This window comes from Drosophila mojavensis, unplaced genomic scaffold, assembly GCF_018153725.1.
Source record: "Drosophila mojavensis isolate 15081-1352.22 unplaced genomic scaffold, ASM1815372v1 contig_74, whole genome shotgun sequence".
Classification (NCBI taxonomy): domain Eukaryota; kingdom Metazoa; phylum Arthropoda; class Insecta; order Diptera; family Drosophilidae; genus Drosophila; species Drosophila mojavensis.
Genome location: NW_025318899.1, coordinates 1,905,008 through 1,919,464, shown reverse-complemented (window position 1 = coordinate 1,919,464; position 14,457 = coordinate 1,905,008). Strand labels below are relative to the sequence as shown.

Below are 14,457 nucleotides of genomic sequence, written 5' to 3'. Positions count from 1 at the left end.
TGGCCGTTGGCCCGTGGTCAGTGAAGCATCCACCGAATGTTGTTGCCCCCGAACACACCCTCACATACACACACACACACACATGTGATATACAGCTTCCTGCCCGCTGCGGGCCATAATTATGAGCTATGCAAATAATGTAGCCCCAACATGCTCAACTCCGAACTCTGAAACCCCCGAACGCAAACCATTTCCCTTTTGACACGATAAATCGTTGTGCTTTTTACCCATTTACACATTTTACACAAATAACTCGAGCAAATTGTTCACTTCAGCTGACCAAATGTATTTAATGTGATAAAAAAGACCAGGGAATGCCAGGGATTGCCAGAGTGAATTCGGCAAAGAGCTTGGTAGCCTTTATGAGGAGAAGAAAAAGAGATGCCTAGAATTGAATGTGCATGGAGGTGATCAGGCAATCATTCAGTGGGCCAGACCAACTTTTAAAGCATTCAGAAGTTTTCTACTCGGCTTTTGCGATACTTCTTCCACAGCCAAGCAAAGTTCTAAATGTCTCTAGTTCTCTCGTAGCTTGCATTGAATTTCTTTTGAAAACTGCAACGCCTCTCTGTGCGCTCTTCATGCACAATCGAAGCACATGTATAGCTGAAAGGATAATAGATTGAACAGACAGTCAATCAATTGAAAGGCTTTAAAAACTTTGCTCTTAAAGCTTACAGCTTAAAGGCTTAGCTGATAGGCTGAGAGACTGAGCTACAAAATATTTCAGAACTTTTGTAAACAAATGTTAGTTAGATTCCCATCCTTCTTTTCGTTCCTTTCTATGTGCTTCTCACGAAATGCTGTTAAAGACCTATAGACGATTGAACTATAAGGCAGTCCAGAATAAAGTCATTCAGTCAATTGAAAAAACTTTCAGAACTTTGCTCTAAAAACTTTCATATTAAAGATGAAGTTTACTTGGCTTATTCCGTATTCATAAAATGGCTTTCAAGGTATTCAAATTTTCTCGAATGCAGAACGCAAAAGCAAACTCAATTTGTATCTAGTTCACATGCAAATTTATATATTTTTTTTCTTCTATGAGAAACGCTGCAGCTGTTGCAGCTCTCTATGCGCTTCTCATACAGTGAAGCTGCTAACCATAATCGCCTTTCCCTTTTACGCTCCATATGGCCGCAGAGTTAACGCTGTGTGGCTGCATTCCATTTTTGGGTTCTTTGATTTTTCGCCTCTGTTCGATCTTTGCTCCGCACACCCCATAATTTCCATCCAGCTTTTGCCTTTTACGTCCACTCTTTTCGGCCGCGTTTTTATGCAGCTGTTGCAACAAAAGTCCATTATCCTTTTTGGCGTTATCGGTAATCAATTTCAGTGGCCAAATACACACACACACACTCAGCAAGCGAAAAAAAAGTTTTTAGCTTTTTTTTGACAGCTTTTTCGACCAGCGGCGCACAAAAGCGACGTCAGCGAGAGGCAACAACGGCAGCAGCAAATGGGGAATTGTTAGTTTTGAAATATGCACGAAGCGACGGCCCTTCTAACAAGCTATGGCATCCACACACACACACACACACACGCGTGTGAGTGTGTATGTGCGCAGCTCAACAAAAGCTGTTGAAGTGTTGTTTGCTGTCGTTGTTGTTGCTGCTGTTGTTGTTCAGTTTTATAAGCGCATTTTGCAGCGCAATTTCAGTCAGCAACAACAACAACAACAAATAATTCAATTTCAATGTGGCAGCAATATTGCTACTGTTGCAGTTGCAGTTGCAGTTGCATTTGCAGTTATTGTTGCTGTTGTTGTTGCCACTCACTTACATAGTTGTCGAGTTGTTCGCAAAAAACTTTTCTTTCCTCTAGTTAGTTTCTTTTTTTTTTTTTGCTGCTGCAATTGGCTTCAAATTGGCTGCGCGTCGAATTAGTTGTGAAATGTTGCGAGCCTTGTGCTACTTTTCAATTGAAATGGGGCGATTGAGTTGCTAACACACAGACAGACACACACACATGTACTCACCCGCCTACACACACACACACATACAAATCTAATTACGTGCAGTTATCTAAGTCAGACACCGCAAAGTAGGCAGCGCACAAATTGCAGCGCGTTGGCTTTTTTTGAATAATCCAACCAGCTGCAGTCGTCGAGAAGGTCCACAACCTTTCACGAATGCTTAAAAAGAGTAGGAGAAATTATAGTGCACAGCTAGCAGATACCCTGCAGGCCTGTGTCTATGGAATCGGCTGTCTAAATAAAAGGCTGAAGTTAATTAAACAAATATGGTTTGAGTTGTTTAAATAATAATTCATTGTTTTATTTTAAAGCTATAATGATGTCATTACGGTATGGCAGTTTATGTTATAATGGCAGCCTCGGATTCGCCTCTAGGATTTCCAGCATCAAGAACCATTCACGACTTTCAGCATTGCAAGACATGTATTAAAATTTTTCATTTAAAAGAACCATTTCTATGAATATTTTCATAAATTTGACAGAAAATCCGATTGACTATTGCAATATTATATTATCAATAAGTGAAACAGCTGTTTAACAACAATTTAACATAGATATTGATAAATTTCTAAATAGTATTCGAGATTTCGGATTATGTCTTAGAAAAGTCCAAAAATGTTACATCAATTCGATGCAATACATATTCAATAAAATTAAAGTATGAAAGCTCTAAAAGAGTTCAAATCACATAGAAGTCATATGTAATAAATCTATATATATTGTTGCTCTGTTTTCCTTGTCAAGTGTTGAATCTATGCCACTCAGATTTAACACCATGAACACAAGTCCATTGCTACATTATAAATTCTGCCGTTTCTCTTCTCCAACTACTCGTTGCACACATATTCTAACAGTAAATCAAAGCCACCCTTTTTAGCCATGTTTCAATAGTTACATAAAAAACCAACCTAAAATTGTTGCTTACATTGCACTATGGGGAAAAATCCAAATTATCGGGTATTAATTAATAACTTAAAAACTAAGCCAGATTTTTTGATCCGGTTTTTGTATTATTAATATGTATACCATCAGAAATATATTTTAGAAAAATGGGCGTGTCACCGCCCACCCAAAAAAATTTATTAAAATTTTGTATTAAAAATTTTTTTTTTTTTTTTTTTAGAATTTTGCTTGTTCATACTTTAAAATAATAATTTTAATTGAAAACAATCGAACTTTCATAAAATCGAAATTAGTTTTCTTCAGTTTCGAGTTCCAAATCAGCCAGAAATATTGATCCGCTAAAAAAATTCGGGTTCTTCAACTGATTTAATTGTGCCTTCAACTTTACATAATACAATACGTACAACTTCATTAGACAGCGACCTTTATGCTTTCAAACTCTTTTCTAAAGATTTGCCGAAGAAATAATCTGATCAGATGTATCCATTGTTAAAAACCATCAGCGAAATTATGGATTCTGCTCTCATGCTCTCATGCATGATGAAATTAGTCTGATTTATAGACCTGGTTGGGCAAATCAGACGCTTCCTTACCAAAAAAGCCTACAGGATGAACAGTACTTTCCATAATCTGCCTCAAATGAACAATTATTTTTATAAACATTTGCTGTCATAGGCAGTCATTCATAGTTGTCAGCTAGTTTTTGTTCCTGCTGCATTTCTTCCATTTGTAATTTATATTTTGGCAAAAAAAGCGGCTTTTGCTTTTTAATATCATTTATAAGTTGAATCAATATTAGTCTTATTTAGTTTCAAAATCACAATTACTATTTCTTGGTTAGAGTTGCCTTTTTCATTGAGCCAAATATCACACAGGTCAGCTCATAGTCACCTGCTAAAAATTGATTTGCGCCGGTTGTGCGCAAAAGTGCACATTGAGACAAAGGCACTAAGATCCCAATTGATTACTCTATAACATGCAATTGGAATTACACTGGTGCGCCCTGGTGGCTGTTTTATATGTCTTTGCAAAGTTTAATTTTATTTACAAGAAATGAAATTTGACAACATTTGCTAATTATACAATAAATGATTAAAATAAGTTCAAACATCAATTGGTTTTTAAGCCAACGCATAGTAGAAGCCCTAAAAATTCATATCCTTTTTAAATTTCTCAAAAATAATGTCTGGTCATTGAATAACGATGATTTGAAAATCGGCTAACACAAATTGTAAGCTGAAGGCAAATGCTTTTCGAAGATAACAGCTGACTTTAACAGCTGTTAGGCTTAACAGTGGACTGTTATTCAACATTTTGGGTACAGTACCTTAAAGTTTGGAGTTTTATTAAGATGTTAACATAAAAAAATTATAAATTTTCATACTTCGCAAAAATGACTAAATACCCGAAAAACGGCAAAATTCCCCATAGTGCATTGGCAGCGCGAAATTTTCAGTTTGTTTGGCATTCGGCCTCGGCTCTCACTTTTCCATTAATTCGAGAGGCCTTTGTATCAAGCCAAACCACAAACTGGCCTCAAAATTTGGGTTTTTGGCAGCAGCTAAGCAGTTGCTGCTGCTGCTGCTTGTTTTTGCTTCGGGTTAGTGTATGTGTGAATGCGGTGTTTATTTGGCTTACCCACACTTTTGAATGTGGCTTTAGTGATTTCAATGTGGGTCACAGGCAGCAGCAGTTGGCCAACTCGCTGACAGTTGGCCAAATCACGTGGCTATTTTGGAAAAACAATTGTAGACCAAGCCAACGAATGTGGGCCAAGCAGCGACGAGTGTGTCGATTAGCCAAATTGAAAATGACAGTGCACTGGCAAATAATAAAAAGCGCAAAAAGGGGAGCAACAGCGGCTTATGAGGCTCCTGCTGCAGCCAGAGCTAAAGCTGAAGCTGAAGATGTTGCCTGGCAATTTGGGTCAAACTGGCTCAGGACATAGCGGCAGCTGGCAATGTTATGGTGAATAATATGTATATGGGAGAAAGTAAGTCTGGAGAGCTGAGATACCCTTTAATAAATTATGTTTTTGTACATATAGAAAGAAGAGAGAATGAAATGAATGAGTTTATTTACATATATATGTAGTCATATAATATCGTTATTTATTTCAATAGACCTACATATATACGAGCTAGCTGTGTAAGTCCTACGCATGATAGACTGAAAAATACCCTATACTTGTGGTTAAAAATTGAAGATAATGAATTATTCATGTATAGTAGCTAGAAATAATTGAAATTGAAAGCACTGACTACTAGAGCCTTCAGCTTGAGTTTAAATAAATATAAAATATTCATTCAAATTTATTTAAATCTGAAAATAGAGCTATACATTTTTATATATATTGAAATGTGATATTTATTGATTTTTAATTGCTTAAATTAAACTTGAGCTGCAATAAAAATAGTTTAATAACTTGCTAAATCCTGAGGCAATCGAACTTAACCAGACGCTATTAAATTACAATGAATAAACATATACGTTTATTCATACATTCATTCCGCTTAACATTCACCAACTATTTACATCTATGTCAAACCTCTATCTAAACTTCTCACTTAACTACAGGGTATACAAAGTGGGTGAAAATATATTCGAATTTTCAACTAGGCGTATGAGTAATTTTCGAGCTAAGCGGCTTATGCGCTATGCGAGGCGCATTGAGAATCCGATATGCGATTTATATTTGGTTAACTGCACATCCAATAAACTGTGAGCAAAACGTACGAGTCAGCACGACAAGTGGTGCGGGCGGTGGCTGGGCGGAGTGGGCGGAGGATCCACTGACTGGCAATATGTAAATATTGACTCAGTAAAATCGAAATCGTCAAAAATCGTTCATAAAAGTCCAATGGAAAACGTTCAGAGCTGCAAATATTTGGACCAACTAACAGACAACATGACAGCAAGCGATAGAGAGAGTGAGAAAGACAGGGAATAACTGATAGAGAGAGAAGGAAGAGAAAGGGATTGGGGCACGTTGGCTGTGGGCAGCGACAGTTTGCTTTCTGTCTGTTTGAAAATCACAGCGTATAAATAATGAAAGTCCATTTAATTTTCAACAGCTGACGGCTTGTACGAGTGGGCGCGGGGCTAGTGGGCAAGGAGTGGACAAGTGAGGGGGGCGTGGCACATGACAAGCTGACAAATTTTCGTCGTTTCGAATTCTTTGGGTAAAGTAAAGAACTTGTTGACTGATTCGCATAACTACGTTAATAGAATGTGTTTAAATGCGTTCGCTTAGCATTGCCTTGGCTGATTTGAATTTGTGTCACGAGTTTCACGTGCTTTACATGGTCTTTAATTCTATTAACTGTTGAATAAAGTTTGCTGGCTTTAATATCTACTCTTTTTATGCTCGTTCAGGAAGTGGAAAGGAAGGAGATAAAAAGTGATACCAAAAAATAAAAATAAATTTGAAAGGATTTAGAACACAGTTTGAGAAGCATTACTCTGCGCTTAGCTGTAATAAGTGAACTCAATAAGTGAATCATACAGAGTATATTCCCAATAAGTTATTATAAGCTGCTTAGACAATGTGCTTAGAATAAAGTCATAGAGTCAATTCTATGTCAATTTGTCTTTTCAATTGGCTTGTATCTATCAAATATGTTTGCTCTCTCTCTCTCTTTCTCTTTCTCTCTCTCTCTCTCTCTCTCTCTCTTTCTCTCTCTGTCTCTCTCTACATCCTTGGCTTTTATTTTTGTCCATAACAGCGAAATATATCATTTAATTAAAGCGCGCTCTATACATTTATATAAATAGCGATGCTAGCTAAATCGCCATCATAATTGGCCATAAAACTTGACCAACAAACCGCAACTTTTGGCTGATTAATTTCGAATGCGAAAAATGCCGGCAGCTGCAGCCGGAGCAACGAAACTTTTGCGTGGCGGACCAAGTTGACATTCATTAGAGCAAAACTTGTAGAAGAGGAAGAGCAACAACAACCAACAACAACAACAACGGCAACAGCAGCGAGAGAAGAGTCCAAAGAGTATATTGCAACTGGGCTGAGACAAAAGCAGCCCAGCTGGCCGCATCCTGTTGCCAGTGCCACTGCTGCATGTCCTTCTGCATTTCATTTTTTTTTTTTTCTCTATCACTGACAATAGCAACAGGCGCTGAATTAGCAGCAAAGCCAGAGCTGGTAGCACAGCGGAAGCTATACACAGCCTGCGGCAGTGGGGCCTCAGCCAGGGCGCCTTTAACTTCAATCTTCTGGGCTGCTGCTGCAGCTGCTGTTGCTTGTTGATCCAGCGTCCAGTGCTTGCAACGTGCGCCTCATCAAAAACTCTTTGAAATGAGTTTTTATTAGTTTCTTTTTTGCCACGCTGTCACTTGCACTATAATGTCTCTGTGTGTGTGTGTGTGCGCGTTTGAGTGTTAATTAAATTTCAAATGCACAAAAGCTGCAGTGACACAAGCTCTAGACCCAACAACTAACAATAACTGTTTAGTTTTTACACACACATACATATAAAAGTTTTTATGTTTTATTTCATTTCCATTTTCATGTTTCACTTTAATTGCATCTAAATGCCAAACATGTGTACGGGTGTGTGTATGTGGATGAAAACGTTTCTTAAATCTTTTAGTTGAGCGCCGAAAAAGCAGAGAATGCTGTGGGTTGAGTGCCAAGTTTAAGTATTTTTCTTTTTTTGGCTCAGCTTTTGCTTTGTTATGCTTTTAATTAAGTTTTTAAACTGGCGCCAAACATGCACAAAAACACAAAGAAAAGAGAGAGGGACCGAGTGGAGGAGAGGAAAATGCAGAAGGAGAGAGAAAGAGAGAGAGTGAGATGTGAACAGCAGGAATTCTCGAGTGCAGAGCAGGACTAGAGTCAGAATTTTAGCCGGACAGCAAAACGGACTTACAATTTACATGGAGGCATCTTTCGGTTTCGCTTGGCTGCCGTTACAGCTCCTGCTGCTCCTGCTGATGCTGCTCTTGCTGCTGCTGACGGCTAAATTGATTAATGTGCCTTCTAAATGGCGCCAGGCGGTCCAGCCTAAAAAGCCAACAGAAAGAGTTAGAGATAGAGCTAGATGTAGAAGAGACAGAGAGAGGGAGTGAGATTGAGAAACCCGTGAGGCTTGGTGGCCACAAAACTTTGCTGCAACAGTTCGCAATTGTTGCGCCAAAAGTGTCGAGTGCAAATGTCTCTTAAATGTAACGCATATGCGGGCTATTTACACTAGGAGAGACAGAGAGGCAGAGAGTAAGGAATAAGAGAGTGAGAGAGATGGGCTGAGCCATTAGCCTGGTGATATCCTTGATATCCTGCCTTTGTTAATAGGCTACACAATAATTAACAGCTTTTCGTGTAGCCCGCATTGCAACAGAAATTTTCTCGTTGGCTGAAATGATTTGTAAAGCTCATAAATTTTGTCTCGTCGCCTCGTTCAAAATTCATTATGCGAAAACTGAGTTGGGTTAATGTCTTCAAGGCGAGCGCTGTGAAAAGCGGAAAGCATAGAGAAGGAACCAAGTTCAGTTGACTGGCAAATGCTCTATGAGGAGGAATAGAGCTGATGCTGAGACTAGATATAATTGGGTAGAGGAAACAATAATAATATATAATAATGTTACATGATTATGATAGAGAATCTGGGTAGAGATAGAAGAGAAGCAGAAGAGATAGAAGACAAGCAATAAAGTTAATAAAAAAGAATCTAATATACATTTCATTGAGGATTCGTAATAGTAATAATAGTTCAATAAGATTGATGATTCAGATTGAGCTTAGACCAAGCATATCTCGTTGTATAGAAAGATCTATTAAACTATTAATGAAGCTAATTGCAATATTTCAAAACTCTTTCTCTCAGTATGTGTGAGCTGTAGACTTTTCTGAAAAGACAAGTAGCTTCATTTGGAATACCGTCAGCCCAGTTTGTGCCAGCCCTTTTCAAGCATTTGAAGTTAACGGTATATAGAAATAACACTTATTGTAACGCCTGCTGTATAACCCAATCAGTTGTATAGCATATCCTTCTCCTCGAAATCTCTAGAGCATTGTGTTTCAGTCTTGAAACCCCAAAAATATTTGAAATGCCCTCAAAACAAACAATGGAGCAACAAATTGGCAACTCTCAACCCGTTGACGGGCTGAGCTGCACTCTCTCTCTCTCTGCTGCCTCCGTTCCCTCTCTCTCTCTCTCTCTCTCTCTCTCTCCTGTTTGCCATTTTGTTCTGCTGGCAACCATAATTCATGCCAAGTGTTTGTGTATGCCAGAGCAGCAATAACAACAATAACAAGTGCTCGGGGCCAATGTCAGCTTAATAATATAATAGAAAGCGGCCACGCCCATTTTGTGGCGTCGGCCCGCCCCCCAGTCGAGTGCCATTTATGCGGTTGAAATGGCTGGCAATAAATGTAAATTGTCGTAAGGCGCTTTTACGTCTTTCACGTAGCAACGTATACGCAATTTTTCTAACGACAAAGCGCAAAATTTTTGCAATTTGCAATTTGTGCTTTAAATGGGAGAGCGCGTAGGGGCGTGGCATTCAGGCAGGGACAGCCGCAGAGGTTGCCTGGATCAGCGTGACATTTGTTTGGTTTTCATTTCGAGAGCAACGCGTCAAAGGCTGCCATGGCAAAGCAGCAGCAGCAGCAGCCCCACAGAAAGCTCGATGAAGAGATGCACAAAAAAGAAACAAAAAACGAGAAAAAGGAAAACTCCTTCAGCAACGTAATGAATGGAAGGGAAGGACAGAGGCCAAACAGTTGCAGCAGCTGCAGCTACTGCTGTTGGTATAGCAATAGCAAAAATTGAAATATGCCACGAATTGCAACAAATGCAATGCACCAGGACGGAAGAGAGATCTGGCTGTCCGCAAACCTTACCCTATGCAAATAGACCCCCACCCCCCATAGACACACGACGTGAAACTATTTAATAAACATGAAGAGCCAACTGAGAGTCAGCTGAGGGCACTCCCCGAACGGGGATGCGGAAGCGAATGAGCCAGCTACAAATCGAGGCAACTTTGATGTTTCGCTCGAGTGCATTTAATAAGTCCAGCCAAGGGAGACACACAGTGGGCGCACGGGAGGGGGCGAGGGAGCAGCACGTGGGCAACTAAATGCCTGACACGCAGTCAGGCATCTGTTAATGTGTTATGGAGCAAAAAGGTGCAACTGTTGGGGTCAGCAGCTCAGGAGGGAGCTAAGCTCCACTCAGCTCCACAGTTCAGTTCGGTTGGCAAAAGTTCAACTCATTAGACAAAACGGCGCTAATGAAAATTTATTTGTGGAAGCTTAGCAAACCCCAAAATGCTAAATGTGCTAGGGATGGAATGAATGTGTGAATAGTTGTAGAGAAAATGAGGATGTATAATAGGGCTGCTTCTGAGATTTAACGGTTATACTATTATTATAGTGAAGGCAGAAGAAAAGAATAAGGAAGTAAATCACTTGAGTCAAAACATTTTTACCGGAATGGATCATGCTTTTAATATGTAATAGAATATTTTAATGTCAGCTGACCATATGACATACGAATGTATGAGAATATTACTCACATAATGCTGATATCTCAGATTGAGACGAACACACTCATACATATTCATAAGACCTATGTACTTGATTTTAATCTTTACCTTTCTTGCAGATCGCACACGTTGAAATATGGAGCGAGCCTTAGGAAGTCCACTAAAATTGGTAAGTAATAAACTCCTTCTCAAAACAAATCTTACTCCGTTTACTTATTTACCATTATTTCCCATTGCAACTAAAATATTTTGTTTTCATTTTTTGGTAATTTATTGATTTGACACCCCCTTGATAAACACGCACACATGCTAAAAATTAAAATTGATTCCAGATGACTAGATTTTGCCCCATTTAACACAAACATTCATACACACACACACACACTGATGAACAGAGATAATAGGACTTGGCAAAGGTGGCATTAGCACGATGGGCAGCAGGGCTTGCGACGTGGCTTGCGGCGTTTGGGGCAAGCTGGCTTCCGTTTGCATGGCCTGCAGCGGGGCTTCGGCTTGCAGCATGGCCTGCAGCGAGGCTTTGGCTTGCAGCACGGCCTGCAGCGGGGCTTTGGCTTGCAGCATGGCCTGCAGCGAGGCTTCGGCTTGCAGCACGGCCTTGGTTTGCAGCGTGGCTTACAGCAACGCCGCTTCTTGCGCTTCCTCTTGCAAGCATCTTCTAGTGGGTCTGGCTCGGCGCACTCCTGACAACAAACGCTACAGCCACTGGCAAAGTTTTCGTCAAAAGTATAAAGTAACATTGGACGCTATAAGTGGGTGCAATGCGATTGTAGATATTAATTAGTTAGTAGAGTGTTTTAAGGAACAGGAAAAAGAAAGAAAAGTAATGAATAATTGTTGGTCCGAGGGCTGAAATTCAGACCCCATATCAAGTATTAACTAAATATAAAGTTAGGTTTGCTTTGTATACCACGCGTATACGTAATATGCCTTCAAGGAACTCGCTTCGTACTTTGTCAGATATAAGCCAGAGCTTTACTCACCGGATTGAAATCAAATGCATCGATTTGAGCCAGTGTAGCACTGGTTTGACTTTGGATGCTACGTCGTTCGAAATCGTCCTGCGATACTATGGAGTAATGAGAAAATGGCCCGCTCATGTTGTTTAGCTATTGTCCTTTCGCACTTTTATTTAAAAACAAAAAAATTTACTAAAATTTTGAATCATACACAAAGATAAAAAAAAAAAAAGGTTTTTTAGAAATACTTCTATAAAAATATGAAAAGTTTTGTGTAAATATGAGTTTAAAGTCTTCTGGAAGTCTCGAAGCAACTGACGATATTTCGTTAGGCTCTGAGGCAGGTTCGAAAAATTGTAGGGCACGCCTACTACGATTAGCCGAACAAAGCATTTTTTCAATTCATATACACAGTTGTCTATATCAGGTATATAGACATGCAGATACCCAGTAAGATAGTAGCTGTGCTGTAGTTGAGCTTGACATACCCTGTACAAATTTTGCTACATTGCCTAAGTGTGTCATCTGGAGTAGTGAGAAAAAATGCTGAGTGCAGCCTTGATCTACCCTGTAGAATGTTGCCAAGTTGGATAAATTGGCTTTATTATAGTCATAAATTTAACATTAAATGTTATTACCTCTTAGTGTTAGGCTAAAGTATATAAATCCATTCAATCAACGGACTAGTCTTAACTGCTGCTTCCAAGTTTTTTTCTCTCGCCGACAAATTAGAAACTATTTGCGAACTTTTTATATGCCTAGCTTCGCTTTCAGCAGCTAAATTTTCATAAATCGTTACATAATTTATTGGCTTGGTGTGAATTTGCGGCACCTTTTTGCTTTGAAAGCGAGTTTATTTGGGCATTTGAGGAAATAGTAAAATACGAGGCAATGCGGCAAAGTCTTTGTTAAGGTTGGTAAACAAAAAGCCCAGCCTGAGCATTCGGTTGTCGTTCTGTGTGGATGCTGGGAATTGGCTAAGCGCCAGCTGCTTGTAGCAAATGAGGGACGATAGGATGAGGTTGAGGGTGCGGGGCTGGGCCAAGATATACGTATATGTATATGTGTATTTAGGGTAGGTTCGGGTGGCATGGGCGGGCAGGCAGTCAACAATAAGTAAAAACCAAAAACTATTTGCACTCAGCGGCAGCAAATGGAGTCGAGGCTGTGTGGCACAAGCAGGCCATCGATTTCGCCAGGTTGTCGTTGTTGTAGCCGATGTTGCCTTGTGCCAGTTAACAACGTTTGTTGTTGTTGTTGTTGTGCTGTTGTTGTTGTATCTGTGCAAATAGTAGAACGCCCTGGCATCATATTTACAAGTTGTGAATTGTTGTAATCCGCTTGAACGATTCAGCCCAATGTGGGCTGCCAATCTTTGGCAATCTCTTGGCCCGTTTTTCATTACCAATAGCAACCAGGCGAAGTCTCTGCCTCTTGCCAGCTGTGCAACAGTCAAACATCAATCAGTCTGTATTATGCAAATATTGTGCATGAATGTTGCAACAAAAGCGCAAGCGAATGCCTAATATAGAGATAAAGAGAAATAGAGCAAGAGTATGTAAAGAGTGTTTGCAAGCAAGACGTTGAAATGAGATTGCACTGCGAGAAATAAAGCTAACAATGTGTAGTTAGTTTGTTATGTCTTAGTTATAATCGTGAATTAATGTTGAAAGGAAGGAAAGGACCTCGAGTGTCTCAGTTAAGTAAAGAAACTTCTGTTTGATTAGGGTACAGGAATTTAAATTTCTATATTACAATTTTCTCTCAGTGTACGGCCGTGGTGCTGCAGCTAGCTGCCAATCGCTTGAGTTGCTTTGGCAGCCACTCGCCGCATCCTTCGCTGGTATTAAATGATAACGAGTTTCGGCTTTCGTCGCCTGCGCCAAAGGAAAAGCAACTAAAGCCAACTTTTCTTTCTTTTCTTTACTATTTTTGTTATTTATGCGTATTGTTGAGTGGCAGACGGCTGTTGTTGCTGTTGCAATGTCTCAACCTTAAAGCTGCTGGCAACAAATGTCGAATTGCAATTTGAATTTTCGGTAGCGCTGGCAAAAGTTCTTTGGAAAAATTCCGTTACGGATTTTCAACTTTGAGCTGACAATAAACAAAGCCAAATCAAAAAACTTTGCAACTGACGTGAGCGGAACGGCGGGCGTGTGTGCGTGCCGTTGCTGTTGCTGTGGCAGTTTGTTTAGCTTGCAACACTTTTGTTAACGCAAACTTTTGTTGCAACAACTTATCGGCGTTCGCTTTATTATGGCGCCCGTAGAGAGGGAAACTCTAAATTCGTTGCAAGAGTACGAAATTTTCTACGTATTCCAGGGTATTAAGTTTGCGTGCATAATTTATTGCCGTCTCTAAGACAACCAAATGCGTGCAGCAACTTAGCAACTGTTAATTGCGAAACAATTTGCGATGCATTAAAAGTTTAACTTTTCGGTTAATAACGGAATAATATGCCGGCTCAGTGGCGCATCGGGCTCTCAAATGCGTGCCAAAAGCGAAACGAAACTTTTGGGCAAGGCCAGAAAAACTTAGGCGCCAAAGCAGCAACAACAATAACAACAACAACAACAATAATAGCAACAACAGCAACAATAATGTGCAACATTTTGTGCATGTTGCAAGTTGTTTGGCTTGCCAATGAGCACTTTAATTAGTTTGGCGCGGAGTTGCCAGACAGTTGCTGTAGCTCACTAGGTAATCAAATATGCGCAAACAGCAGTGCGTGTGTATGTGTTTGTGTGTGTGTTTGGCTGGGGCATGCAAACAGGACGCAGGCATGCGTAATTAAATTTACATGAATTGATATTGAATACAGCAAGCAGACATGAGACGCACACAATATATGTATATACACACCCCCACCCACCCATCCACACAGACACATACTCACACACACATGTCTCGCATCGTAGCGTGTAATTATCGTTGCCTTCTTTCTGTTGCCTACTTTTGTGCGCTTCCTTAGGAACATGTCGCGAAATGTCTTTGCCTTGTAGTTGAGTCAGTTGCAAATGTGACAGTAAACAAGTGCGAGTGCTGCTGAGCGAGAGTGGGCGACTATTAGTTACCCTAGCAGTGTCTAAGAGGTGC

At 39.9% G+C, this 14,457-nt stretch overlaps 1 protein-coding gene across 1 annotated transcript; it reads right to left on the bottom strand.

Annotated features, from left to right (window-relative positions):
- Positions 1–10,700: 10,700 nt before the first annotated feature.
- Positions 10,701–11,675, bottom strand: LOC6586586 (keratin-associated protein 5-5). Its single transcript, XM_015160421.3, has 2 exons — positions 11,386–11,675; positions 10,701–11,148 (listed from the first exon to the last, which is right to left on the bottom strand). Exons 1-2 carry the CDS (start codon positions 11,500–11,502, stop codon positions 10,807–10,809), a joined length of 459 nt encoding a protein of 152 aa, XP_015015907.1. The 5' UTR covers positions 11,503–11,675; the 3' UTR covers positions 10,701–10,806.
- Between the last annotated feature and the right edge of the window lie 2,782 nt (positions 11,676–14,457).